The 13,520-nt window shown below is 45.8% G+C and overlaps 1 protein-coding gene, 1 long non-coding RNA gene and 1 other non-coding gene across 3 annotated transcripts; 2 read left to right on the plus strand and 1 right to left on the minus strand.

Moving 5' to 3' along the window:
* Positions 1–500: 500 nt before the first annotated feature.
* Positions 501–9,707, minus strand: PRMT5 (protein arginine methyltransferase 5). The gene is made up of 17 exons (XM_007097960.3): positions 9,537–9,707; positions 8,749–8,867; positions 8,357–8,442; positions 8,047–8,181; positions 7,357–7,469; positions 7,162–7,211; positions 5,065–5,228; positions 4,424–4,585; positions 4,173–4,250; positions 4,022–4,080; positions 3,816–3,938; positions 3,554–3,729; positions 2,888–2,997; positions 2,550–2,643; positions 2,256–2,372; positions 1,983–2,047; positions 501–1,055 (listed from the first exon to the last, which is right to left on the minus strand). The coding sequence occupies exons 1-17, from the start codon at positions 9,644–9,646 to the stop codon at positions 903–905; spliced, it is 1,914 nt and encodes a 637-aa protein (XP_007098022.1). The 5' UTR covers positions 9,647–9,707; the 3' UTR covers positions 501–902.
* Positions 9,708–9,806: 99 nt separating this feature from the next.
* LOC122239555 lies at positions 9,807–12,429 on the plus strand. The gene is made up of 2 exons (XR_006218743.1): positions 9,807–10,053; positions 12,077–12,429. It is a non-coding gene; the product is annotated as an uncharacterized LOC122239555 (long non-coding RNA).
* Positions 10,002–10,074, plus strand: TRNAR-ACG. The gene has a single exon. It is a non-coding gene; the product is annotated as a tRNA-Arg (tRNA).
* Positions 12,430–13,520: the final 1,091 nt, after the last annotated feature.

Below are 13,520 nucleotides of genomic sequence, written 5' to 3' on the forward strand. Positions count from 1 at the left end.
TCAAGAGAGCCAGAGTCAGAGGATCTGTGTTCCAGTCTTGAATACTAACTTCGTATCTATCAGTTTGATTCCTCCTCTGTAAAATGGAGAATTGGACTCAGGACTTCAAACTCTCACCTTGTGATTTTATTCAAACAAAATAGGTGCCTTCTTGCTGGAGATGCCTGGATGGCTTCCAGCTTCCCTTCCAAGAGGTAGCAAAGGAGCTGGTGGTGCAGCAGCTCAGAAAAGTGGAAGGGAAGCTGGCTTCACTCACTACTACATCTTTCTCCATAGTGGCAAAATTTCATCCCCAGAGAAAAGCCTAATCACAGGACCTAATGTACAAGACCTCTTTGCAGCTGGCCGAAAAGGCCTACGGCCGAGTCCAAGAGTGACCATTAAGCTTCCTGAATAGGGAACAAAGTTTTAGGGCGCTTTGAATCTTGCATAAGGGCACAGATCTGAATATGCCTAGGTTTAAGTAAAGTGTGGGAAAGCAGAGGCAGGGGGCAACAGGGTTGGAGCAGGAAAAGGCTATAACTTCACTTTATTTGTATTTCCTCCCACACAAAACCATCAAAACAGGAACAGAGATGGGCAGGGAAAAGGGCTGAAAATTTGTTCAATCCACATGTTCTCAGGGCTATTCCAGGGAGCGCTTGAGGCCGAATGCCTGTTGGAGTAGCTTCAGATCCAGCACTAATTCCTCCCACCCTGGCCTGAAGTCTTCACAGATTGGTGGCTCGAGCCCTGCAATTAATTCTCATCCTTTGCCCACCTTGATGTAAGGCAGGAAAGCAGACTGAAATGCTCCACTCTGATGGGCAAGGGGAATCACAGCCCACAGATGTACTGCACTTTCTGTGCTACAGGAGCAGAACTTGAAGCTGCTTCCAAGGTCTCAACACTTGTAGGCAGGGCTAGAGGCCGATGGTGTATGAGCGGCCTGTGGGGTTATGAATAGCAGAACAGACTGGTGCTGTCACAGCCCACTCATACCACACCTTCTTGGAATTGCTGCACCGCCAGAAACGGACACAGATGGTCTGGCCTTCGCGTACCGTAATGGGCTGCTGTAAGAAGAAAGACAGGGAGGTTCAGGGTGGAGCTAATGAATTGTATGTGGCAATGTACTACTGAGCTAAGTGTGCCGAGAAAAGGATAAAACATGACATTCCAACCCTCATGAAGTTTATTTGAAGTCTTTCAGAATGAATTATCTGAACAATCAGACACTAAACAAATCATCAGAAGTGTGATGAGTGCTATGAACATGCAGAGAACATTGCGCTACAAGAGCACCTAGGAGGCAAGGCGAACCTAGTTCAGGCAGTCAAAGTTATCTGACAAGTGGAATGTTTAAGGGGACCTGGAATATAAGTCAGCTGAGTGAAGAGATGAACAAAGAACTTTCCAGGCAAAGGAGGTGTGAAACCCTGAGGCAGGAAAGAAGACAGGATATTAGAGAAACCAAAAGAAGGTCCACAGAATCATGATGAGCATTGAGTAATGTACAGAATTGTTGATTATGTTGCACACCTGAAACTAATATAACACTGCTTTGTTAATTATACTTCAATTAAAAAAAAAAAAAAAAGGTGGTCCATAGGGCTGATGCAATGTAACTAAGGGAACAGTAGCTGAAAAGACAAGCTAAAACTAGATCACACCACGTCTTACAAGGTTAAACCTTTCCCCTGATGGCAGTGGGAGGTCAATGAACGGTATTAAGCAGGACAGAGATATGACAAGATCTGGGCTTTTAAAAGATGACTCTTGCTCAAGGTAGAGACTAGACAGAAGAGGAGCCTGAGGAGATGTGGGGAAGCTAAGGAGACAGGCACCGCAGACATCTCAACATCTACGACAGGGATCCAAGAACATGTGGGAGCAGCAGAACATGGGTCATACTCAAGCATCCTCCTGAGAGCAGGGAAAGGGCAGAACACCAATGGCAAAAGTTACTCCTTAACCCATGGAGTATTAAAGGTGATTCCTACCTTAATAGGGAAGAGGATGGGAAACCATGAGAACATCCCAGGAGAGTGAGTTTCTGGACGGATACCTGTTTGAAAAAATAATGAAAACATTGAGGTCTCTGTGACTCTGCTTTTTGCCTGGGTTGAGGGGCGTGTCTTCTGTGAATAGAGAAACAAGTAATCAAAGATCCCCATTCATTGATTCTTGGGCTCCCTGTGCATCTAAATGAAACATTAACAAAACTGCCCAGGTAACATACTCATGCCCTGCCATCCACTGCCCCAGACACTCACTCAGGGTGATGTCCTGATAAAGCACAGTTTCAAAGTAGCCTGCAAAGCCATGTAGCACTGTGTTCACCTCCACAGGAAACTCCAAGGTGCAATAGCGGTTGTTGTCAATCATAGGATCTGTCAGGGAAGAGTTATGTGGATGACAAGGGGCCAAAAGCTCTAGACAACTTGGTAAAGCAAAAGCAAAAAACAGGATGGGAAGCCTAGACAGAGCAGACCCAGGATAGCAAGAGAAGAAACCAGAAAGGTAAGCTCTCACCCATCCAGTCAGAGGAGAGTCATACGGGAACCCACCTCTGTTGGGATGGCTGAAGGTAAAACAGGGCTGGGGCGCCGACAGCTGGTGGAAGTTGTGCAGCCGTACCACGTAAGGCATCTCAAACTGGGCCTGTCCCAAGAGACCAAGCAAGAGCTGGAGCAGACAGGCAAGACACACCTACTTCCCCGGGAAAAGAAGCCTGAGCCTCAGGGACACAGAAAAGGGTAACATTTTCATTTCAACTTTCGCTTTCCCACATCCCCAGCTTCTCCATCACTTCATCTTCTCCAGTGCAAGAAAACAGTTGATGCTAACGTAGAAAAAGAAGATGACTAAAGAGAAAAGAGCTCTCCAGAAGACAGTGGCTCTTTACCTCAGGGTCACGGTCCTTTTCCCGACAGGCGCGGACCTCATTATACAGCTTGGAGGAGGAGATGGGAGCCAGAAAGGAGGTATACTCCCCAGGGATGCTCACACCATCATCTGGAGAGTAGGAGGGTCATATTAGTTCCCAAGGGATGAAAATGGTGCGTCTAACTGAAGGTTTAAACCTCCTACATCAAAACATACCACATGTGACAACATGGAGTGGTCTAGGTCTGTTTTGTCTAGGTCCTTTCATGAGAAATTCTACTTTGAGGTTAACTTACAGAGACACAGGTTAAAACTGGAAAGAACCTAAGATATTCTAATCTAGTGGTTCTTAACTTCTGTAGGGTCATAAAGAACCTTGATATCTGGATGAAAGCTAAGCCCAAGGTACATATTACATCAGCTCAGGGAATCCACAGACCTCAGACTTAAGAAGGATCTGCTCTAGTCCACTGCTCTCATTTTACAGATGTGAACAGTGAGGTTCAGAGAAGTTACTTCATTTGCTAGGACACTGACCCAAGTCCAACCCACGTTCCTTTAAACCTTGTCACCTCCTCCTAGGCTGCTGCTGCCTCACTCAACCCGCCCCCGCCCCCCAAACTGCCACAGCCTTCCAAGCTGAGAATCCATTCCCCTTACTCAGCACACCCCAGCCTAGAGGCACCTTTTAAGAAGTGTTGGGCTCCATCCAGGCACTCAGGTGACAGTTCATTGTCAGCAAAGGAGCCCAAAAGCTCACTGACAATGATGTCTGCTTTCTCTGGAGCCACCCATTCCCGCATGTCCGATGAGACTACGGTCACCTGGCTTCCCCATTCTTCAAATTGCCAGTTCTCTAGCCTAAAATAAAGATAATTCAAGTGAGGACACTGGTAAGAAAAACTGGCACTGGAGACAAACTTCCCAGCAAGGAGGTTGCTACTCACGTCACCACGGCATTTGGGTTCTTCTCCACAGCATACAGCTTTATCCTCCGGTCAGCCTGCTTGGCTGCCCTCAGAGAAGCATTTACCAGGGGACCCCGGCCTGCTCCCAACACCATTAGCACCCTAAGAAAGAGGAAGGGTCAAGCTGACTTAGCAGATAGAGAAGAGGTATGCAAATCTCTGGGATTGCGGGCAAGAGCACTCACTGGACATTGGTATCCTTCTCTTCGTCAGGCACTCGATCTAACAGACATTTATAGATGGCCTGGTGGAGGAAGGAGAAAAGACCTCATGGCTATGATCCCATCTTCACCCAGGACATCCCGGCCCTGTACTTGACCCAGACCCACACTATACCTGCTGATATTGAGAGTATTTGATGGGGTCCTTTTCAAACACTTCATATGTCTGAGATTCCAGATTGTCCATCAGTGGCTGATGAATGAGAGGAAAAAGGGAAAATAAGTTAGCCAGTTTCTGGCAAGGGCAACACACCAGAATACCAAAAAATTTCCCACTGCTTCCTGAGCTCTGGTAGGATTTTAGGGCACCTATGGTCAGAGACTCTTCTCCCACACCTCCCTCCTCTCAGAATACTCCAGACCCACCTGGAGTGGGGACTGCAGATAGTCTTCATAGCCCTTGGCAAAGAGTTCGTAAGCATTGGGTGGAGGACGGTTCTGGCTCAAGTATTCCAGGTACTGGAGGTAAGAACAGAACTCCTTCTCTGAGTGGTGGTTGGTGCCTGTGATGATGAACTGCACTTCCAGCTGTGAGAGAAGTCAGACCATCAGGTACAGTCCTCGAACCAAGATTCTGGGATATTGTTATGGCTTATGGCCAAAGAACCCTGGCGTAAAATAAGGCCCAAACGATCAGTCTTCCAGTTCAGCAGATATCTCCAAGTATCAACACAACAGCATGAAGCTTCAATAAACTTATAAAGCCCTCTAATGCCATATAAGCATCATCCTGACTCAAACAGCCCCATCGATCCTCACTGTAACATCTTAAATGAAACCTTCTGCAAAGTTCTCATGAGATTTGGTTCCTTTTGAAATGTTCTGGGGCTCCTAATCCCATTTGCCTCTTTGTTCTCAAGAGCTCCAATTTTGATGAAATCGCTCCCCAGAAACCAGAAAGGAAAAGAATCAGCCTCACAGAAAAAAAAAAAAAAAAAAGCACCACACATATGTGAATAAGGCAAGAGGATTAGCTGGAGTATCTTTGGAAACCTTCTACCACCCACCTTGAGGAGCCGGAAGATCAGCCTCTGATGCATCTTAGAAAGAACAGGAAATCCCTTCTTATTGGTCAGGAAAATGCTGGTGGGGAGAATGGCTGCTTTGATGGGCTCCCCAAGCCAACGATCAATGACATGGTTAGATGGGAGGTCGGCCCCAATTTCAAGAGCTACACGAGGGAAAAGAAAGTTAACTACTACTATATAAGAAGGCTTTCCTTGCTTTTTTGTGCAACATCTGTTTACTCCTTAAGAGCAAGGCCTACTGAGACATAAAGTAGCAAAACTGCCCAGCAGCCAAGTATACATGAAACTCCTTTTTTTTTTTAAATGTTTTTTTTTTTTTTATTTGAGACAGGGAAAGACAGAGCATGAACAGGGGAGGGTCAGAGAGAGGGAGACACAGAATCTGAAACAGGCTCCAGGCTCTGAGCTGTCAGCACAGAGCCCGACGCGGGGCTCGAACTCACAGACTGCGAGATCATGACCTGAGCCGAAGTCAGCTGCTTAACTGACTGAGCCACCCAGGCGCCCCTGAAACTCCTGATTCTTTTTTTTTTTTTAACTGTATCCAGCTTTATTAAAGATACTTTTCATAAACAATCATGGTATTTCAGGCAGAACATGGGCAGACAATGTTAACAGTATACAGCAACTTTCAAACTCCTTTCTTTAATAGACTACCAAAGTCAGAAAGCCATTTCATAAAACCCAATGAAGTCTTCATTTGATGCTCTGAACAGGGAAAAGTTTAAAGAAATTTTAATATTTATTTTTGAGAGACAGAGACAGCACAAGTGGGGGGAGGGGCAGAGAGAGAGGGAGACACAGAACTCGAAGGGGGCTCCAGGCTCTGAGCTGTCAGCACAGAGCCCAAAGTAGGTCACAAACCCATGAACCGTGAGGTCATGACCTAAGTTGAAGCCAGACGCTTAACCGACTGAGCCACCCAAGTGCCTGAACAAGGAAAAGTTTAGAGTAAGGGTTGACATTTCACATTTAGCATGTTGTTAAACAACTTTTCACAAGCCAACCCTGACTTTGAAATGAAAATGGCAGAATTATCAATCTGATGCTCCACAAGCTAAAAGAGGAACTCTTTTGAGGGATGCCATCTCCATGGTGACCCTGCGAAGTCCAGATTGCCTGACATACTGGGAACCATTTTGACACTCGGGTCAGGTTCCAACAGGTCTCTGGGTTTAAGGAAGTCAAATCTATGTTGAAGGCAGAGAAGAAGAGGACATAAAAAATGAATTTTAGTTTTTCCACACCATAAGGTGTCTGTGCCAAGGTGGCTAATGTGTATCATCATCAAGGAATCCCTCCTCCTGGGAACCAAAGAGGAAGTTTCTCAGAACTAGAAGGGAAAGGTATTTTCTCCCCCTTATCAATCTAGCTTCAGAGATATTCAATTAGTGACATTTGTCTTCCCCCTAAATAACAATGAAGTGTTCTGTGTACTAACAACATAGCTTAAAAGAAAAAAAAAAAAAAAAAAAAAAGTAAACCAGGGATGCCTGTGTGGCTCAGTCAGTTAAGCGTCTCTTAATTTCAGATCAGGTCATGATCTCATGGTTCATGAGACTGAGCCCTGCACTGGGCTCTGTACTAACAGCGAGGAGCCTGCTTAGGATTCTCTCTCTCCCTCTGCCCCTCCCCTGCTTGCTCTCTCTCTCTCTCTCAAATAAATAAACATTAAAAAAAGTAAAAAAATCTTCATTTTAACAAAACTTGATAAAAAAGTATTTCAAGCTGTAAAGTCACCAGAAGTACATAGTTACCAAAAATGCACACATTTCACTTGGCATCTCCAAAAACTCCTAATTCTTTTTTTTTTAATATTTATTTAGTTTTGAGAGAGATATATATAAGAGAGAGGGAGAATGTGTGCAGGGGAAAAGCAGAGAGAGAGGGAGACAGAGGATCTGAAGTGAGCTCTGTGCTGACAGCAGAGCCCAGTCTCACAAACTATGAGATCATGACCTGAGCCGAAGTCGGATGCTTAACCAACTGAGCCACCCAGGTGCCCCCAAAACTCCTAATTCTTACTTGCAGGAGGTCAGAGAAGGGATACCTATCCCAGTACCCTTGTGGACTTACCCACCGCAATCCTCTTGCTATAGTCACACAAGGTCCGGAAGTTGTGCCACCTGTCGGGGTCAAATACAGAAAAATACAGTCAAATATATATAGCTCACCAATTACCACAGCTCGAGGAGACCTCCCTACAGGCTCCACCCTGTACCTCCCCTTATCCTCCCCTTTGCCCTGGCACAGCAGCAAAAGGAGACATACCACATCCATGTCTTCTCCTCTCCACTGTACTCCTCTGTGTGTGTACTTGGTGCATTCTCAATTATATCATCTCTCAGGTCCTCTGGGGCCACCAAGGGTACCCGCATCCAGAACTGCACATGAACAAGTACTCTATTTAGAACTCTTTGGAACTCAGTAGGTCCAGAAAGCTTCCTTCAGTTAAAAATATCTTGATCCACAGGGCACCTGGGTGGCTCAGTTAAGCATCCCACTCTTGATTTCGGCTCACAGTTGTGAGATTGAGCTCCGTGTCAGGCTCTGTGTTGACAGTACAGAGCCTGCTTCAGATTCTCTCTCCCTCTCTCTCTGCCCCTTCCCCACTCGTGCTTGCTCTCTCAAAATAAACTTCAAAAAAAGAAAAATCTTGATCCAGCTCACAAGTTAATCCTTTTATGTTTTTCCCAACTTGTGGTTATATGCACATGTACACTTACCTTGTGTATATCCTTATGTAAATACCTGCCTTGTCCTTTATTGCAACTGTAAGTTTCTAGAAATAACTATACATTCTATATATTTTATAACAGTCTGCTTACCACTTTTAGATGCTGGTAGGCAGTACTGACATGTCAGTTCTCCCAAATGCACTCTTTACTCAATGGCTAGGAACAAGAAAATACCTAGCAGACTATCATAACATGCAGCAGAAAGGGAGGCCCTTAGCCATACCATGGAGGAGTGGTGGCCAGTGTGGATGTGGTTGGTCAAAACCCTGGCCAAGTTTGTGTTATCTTCCTGATTTAGGGGCAGCAGGAAAGCTGGAAGACCCAAATATGCCCCAAAATTCAGCTCCTGTAACATGGCCTGGAATGGAGATCAAGAGGAAAAGGTTAAGAGCTAGGAATCCAATTAGCTTTAATTGAATTGTATTAGATTTACTAAGTTATGGGAGAAAAAAAAAAAAAACTGCTCTTTGCACCCAGCGTGGTTATGAACCTGACCTCTAGACAAATCCATTGGATTGGTGAAACAGTCTTACCGCCTCGGAGTTCCTGCGGATCTTCTCCACTTTTGAGTCTGGACGAATCCATGGAGAAAGCTTTCCCACAATTAGCGTATTCCAGTCTGCACTCCCCCCATCCAAGAAAGACAAAGACTAAATGAGGGTCAGCACTTTACTTGTTCAATTTCTAGTTCTTAACAGGGAATAAAGAGTAGAGATGAGAGATAAAAGACTTTCTATCACAGATATGGGATAGCCTGATGCAGAATAGACTACAGCTTTTAGCAGGTAAGCAAGAAAACAAGAGTTATCTGTGTCCCAGGACTAACCAATATATCCAAGTCAGGAAAGGAGGAGAATGAGGGCACTGTTAAAGCAGAAGTTGTTACTGCCTCTAATAATTAAGGGGCATATGGGATGGTCCCTACCCCTTCCTGACAGCAGTAGGTCTGATCGTGTCTGGGGGCCCGGCCGATTCTTAGCAGGTTCCTGAGTGAACTCCCTCTTGAAACGCGGGTGGAAGACAGGCATGCAGAGGAAATCAAACCTACAACCGCGACAGACCCAGAATCGTCATGTAAAGAGAGCAGCAGTGCCCAGAAATCCAAGCAACTGGATTAGGCTATCTCAATTCTGCACAACCCTCTCAGCTGCCATCAGTCACCCGACGGGACTGCTGAGTTCAGCCCACCTTGGGGCAGATCACTTCCGCTGCACTGTGCCTCAATTTCTCCCCAAAACACAGGCATTGAAAAGACATGGAGAGAAGATAAAAATCCACCCCAAGCGGATTTCTACTCTGCTGTCACCGGTTTTCCAGGATCGTCACATCCAGATTTGCCCCAGTATCGCCCATGCCTTCCCCCTTAAGATTTACCTCTTCTCTCTCTAGCCCCCTAACTCTCCCTCCTACTCTCAGACTGTAATCCCGCTCTCCAGGGCCTTGGAGATCTGTATGTCCCCTCTTCGAGTTTACCTGACAACTCCCCCGACTTTGGGGCTCAGTGACCACACACCTCCAATAAGTTTTTTTTTTTTTTTTTTCCTTACGCCCCAGAGCCTAAGGCTCTCCACCCACCCGCAAGGAGTAATGGTTTCTCCCGCCCTAATCTTACTCCGACCCCCTCACCCCTGCTTCTCGGGGATGACTAGTCTGTCCCCCCTTCGTCCCCGAGTTCGGAGCCCGCATTCCGCTTGCAGAGGTCTGGGCCCTCACCCCTGCTTGGCCACAGCCCCCAAAGTGTCAGCTATTTCGGGGACGCAATTCAGGTCCCTGCCGCTGGACACGCGGCTCCCACCGGCACCTCCGACCGCCATCGCCGCCATCTTTTCCCTCGCGCTGTCCACGCCGGGATTCCTTGATATTAGCAGCCAATCAAAAAGCCAGAAAAAAGCCCCCGGAAGGCGGGATGAGTCGCCCTAACAACCAGAGCGTCTTCCACGGCTTCAGAGCGAGAGGCGGAGGGGTGGGGAGTGGCTCCTCCCGCCAATCCGCGGGCTGCACAGTGGCTTACGGCGTGGCTCCGGAAGATCCACCAATCTCAGGGTCTGGTTCTCGACGAATTTCTATCTCCCAGAATGCTTCGTGCATTCATAGAAGTCCGTCAAGGGACTACACGTCCCATGAAACCCTGCAATATAAGCTTGAAGTGTCATCATTGAGGCGAGTGTAATTGTCTCAGGGCCAGTGGCGCAATGGATAACGCGTCTGACTACGGATCAGAAGATTCCAGGTTCGACTCCTGGCTGGCTCGGCGGGACTGAGACTCCTTTATTGCATCGCATGCGACACGGCCTCAAGCAAAATATTTTAAATCTCTCTTCCTTTCCTTACACTCTTAAAAGTTTCCTCTTTTATCTTTTAGCACCTTCGTTTTATAGGTCTTAATTTGACTGAGTTCTGCAGCCATCTTATGTCAGCTTTTTCCGTTACCTAATTCAGAAATGACTCTTGTGTCACTACTTGCTTAGGTCCATCTAAGCAAGAGAATTGAGTTAATGGCTGGTGCTCTTAAAATGGGCTTTGTATGGGCCTTCGTATATTTACAAATAGATTGTGGAAACTCAGCCACTAATTCCTTGTGATTTTATATCTCAACACAAAAGGTAAACACACACACTCACACATTCGTGGTGAGGGATTACAGCGAAGAGGAGTCATGAAGTGCCTGGAGGAGGCCTGGGAAAATATATACACTCTTGTTAGAGGGATGGAAAGAAGCAGAGGAATGAAGCAAGGGAAGACACGGGGAAGGAGAAAGGGAATACCTGAAGGCGGGGAGGCCAGAGGTGTTGAGGGCCTGGGAGCAGGGATGGAAAAGAGAACACAGTGCAAAAAGCCCGAAGAAGGAGGCGTTGACAGAACTTAAGGACTGCTTCGCAGGGCGCCAGGAAAGAGGAGTCTGGGTTCTGGCCTCTGTGAGTGAAACAAGAAAGGAGAGAAGCGGGTTTAGGGAGAATCAAAGTTCGGGTTTGGAAGTGCTGAGTTGATTGGGCGCCTAGGGGGCGCTGTGTAATAGAGAGTTGGATGAACAGTGAGTGATCTGATCTGAACCAGAGAAGATTTGGAAATGCCAGAAGAGAGGTAGTGATGAAAGCCACGAGACTGAATGAGATCATCCTGGACCGTTGCGGACAAAGTCCTTGGAAACATGGAAAGGGTGTGGATAGGATAAGCTCTAAAGAGCTCTGGGTGCAATGATAAATGCTCCAGAAGAACGAAAGTCAAAAAGCCAAACAACTAAGAAAAGGCATACAAAAAACCTCAAGTGGTTGGAAGTGCTTTTGTCCCATCATTACTAGTACACCTACTACAAACTACTACTAGTAGACTTCATTTCTTTGCTTAAGTTTATTTATCTATTTTGAGAAAGAGAGCAGAAGCAGGGAAGGGGCAGAGAGGGGGGGGGCGGAGAGAGAATCCCAAGCAGGCTCCACACCATCAATACAGAGCCCCATTTGGGGCTCTGACTCACCAATCATGAGATCATGACCTGGGTAGAGATCAAGATTCGGACCCTTAACCGACTGAGCCACCCAGGCACCCCTAGCACTTTATTTGCTAAAACAGTTTTAGATTTACAGAATGATTGAGCAGATAGTACAGTGAGTTCCCATGTGCCTCCCCAGAGCTCTCTTTGTTATTAAGATCTTCACATGTATGGTATATTTATTATAATTCAGGGACCAATATTGATAAATTATTATTATCAAAGTCCATAGTTTAATCAGATTTCCTTAGTGTTTACCAAATGTCCTCTTTCTGTTACAAGATCCAATCCAGAATACTGTGTTACATATAGTTGTCATGTCTCCTTAGGCTCCTCTGGGCTGTGACAAGTTTCTCAGTTGTTCCTTGTTTTTGATGGCCTTGATAGTTTTGAGAAGTACTGGTCAGGCATACTATAGGATGCCCCTCTGTTGGAATTTAGTTTGTCTGATTGTTTTCTCATGATTAGACTGGGATTATGGGTTTGGGGAGGAAGATCACAGAGGTGAAGTATCATTTTCATAATATATCAATAGTACATACTATCAACATAATTTATGACTGTTGATGTTGACCTTTATCACCTGGCAAGAGTAGTATTTATCAGGTTCCTCCACTGTAAAATTACACTCTCTCCACCCCCTCCCATCCTGTGCTCTTTGGGAGGAAGTTACCACGTGCATCCCACACTTAAGGAGTAGAGAGTTCCGCTGACCCTCCTTTAGGGTGGAGTGTCAACAATATTTATTTGGAATTCTTCCCTGCAGGTCTTATGAGTAGGTGGTTGTCCACAGGAAGTGGGTGAGTGCTCTACCAACATTTTAAGAAGTAAAGAAGAGTTTTCAGGATGCCTGCTTGTCCTCTGCCCCAGCTGTGCCCGACCAAACTCTACATTCAGAGAAGACTTATGAGATATGGTTTCTTCTTTGGAAGCTAATTATCTGGGTTGTGGACCATCTGTGCTCCTGGCATCTTCCTCCTGATGTCAAGCTGGTGGCTGCTCTTGGCTGTTGGTTGTTAACTAACCCATCCATGAGTAAGAGAGAGAGAGAGAGAGGAAAATCTATAAAACAGTAATGTCAGTTTTGCCATCATTAAAATAATTTTCAAAAGAATATGTGTAAAAAGGGCTTGGAATTTGTTTGGCCTTAAAATAAATTCACATGGGCTGCATTTCATTTCTCTGTAATGTCTTTGGTTTTTCATTCAAGATGGCCTCAGCTCTAAGGCAAGCATGATGCTGAACAGCTCACAATAATTCCATACCATGTTGTTCCCAGTCTTTCCTACAGCACTTACCTGTGACTTAAAAAAAAATACAGCAAATACTATGGGTCTATCTATATGAACCAGAGAGAAGCAGAAGGCAAGGAGTGAAAAAGAAACAGAGAACTTTGTCAAGGACTTGGCCCTAAGCATAAAGTCAGAGCTGGCAAAGTCTGTCTTCTGTTCTGACTCCCTCTGCCCTGCCCTCCATGCTGAACTCATGTGCTCAGAAACATGTAAGTCACTGATAGAAGGCCTCCAGATCCAAGCCTTTGCTGAGATGAGGGTAGGGAGATGGTAGGACAGTGGGGCAGATACAATATTATTTTCTCCCAACAGGAGCCAGTGACCAACAGGCAAAGCACTGGAAACTCCTCTGGAAAGGAAACAGTATCCTCTCCCAGATAATTCTCTCCTTACCTCCCACCCCCACCCCCACCCTTCCACACCATCCCTAACCCTGCCTGGCATTCCTCACCTTCAGGCCCAGTTCTTCTACTTGATCCTGTTTTTGTGACCTTGTTTAAACACCTCCAGCCCATTGTAAATGCTCCTTTCATCTCTGGTGCTCAGCTCCTCCCTCAGCACTTGCCTCCCTCCCCAGGACCCCTTCACTCACCTCTGTGCCTGCCCAGCCAGCTACACTCTTCAACACCAAAATAATGGACCGTTTGACCCTCCTACTGCTCCAAATTGCGCCTGTACAATCAAGGCTGTCCTGCAGCTACAAAAGTGGCGGAGTTACTGAGGCAAAATAATCTGTGCCGATTTGCATTCTCTTACTTGTCATCTCTATTATACAGTGTTTATCTGTCAAAATGAATAGAAAGTAGAAACTGTTCTGGAACATAGAAAAAGATGGAAAACTACCCAATTTGTTTACGAAGCCAGAATATACCTAATATCAAAACCTGTCAGAAATAGCACCCCCTCAAAAAAACCCTA

This window comes from Panthera tigris, chromosome B3, assembly GCF_018350195.1.
Source record: "Panthera tigris isolate Pti1 chromosome B3, P.tigris_Pti1_mat1.1, whole genome shotgun sequence".
In the NCBI taxonomy this organism is placed as follows: domain Eukaryota; kingdom Metazoa; phylum Chordata; class Mammalia; order Carnivora; family Felidae; genus Panthera; species Panthera tigris.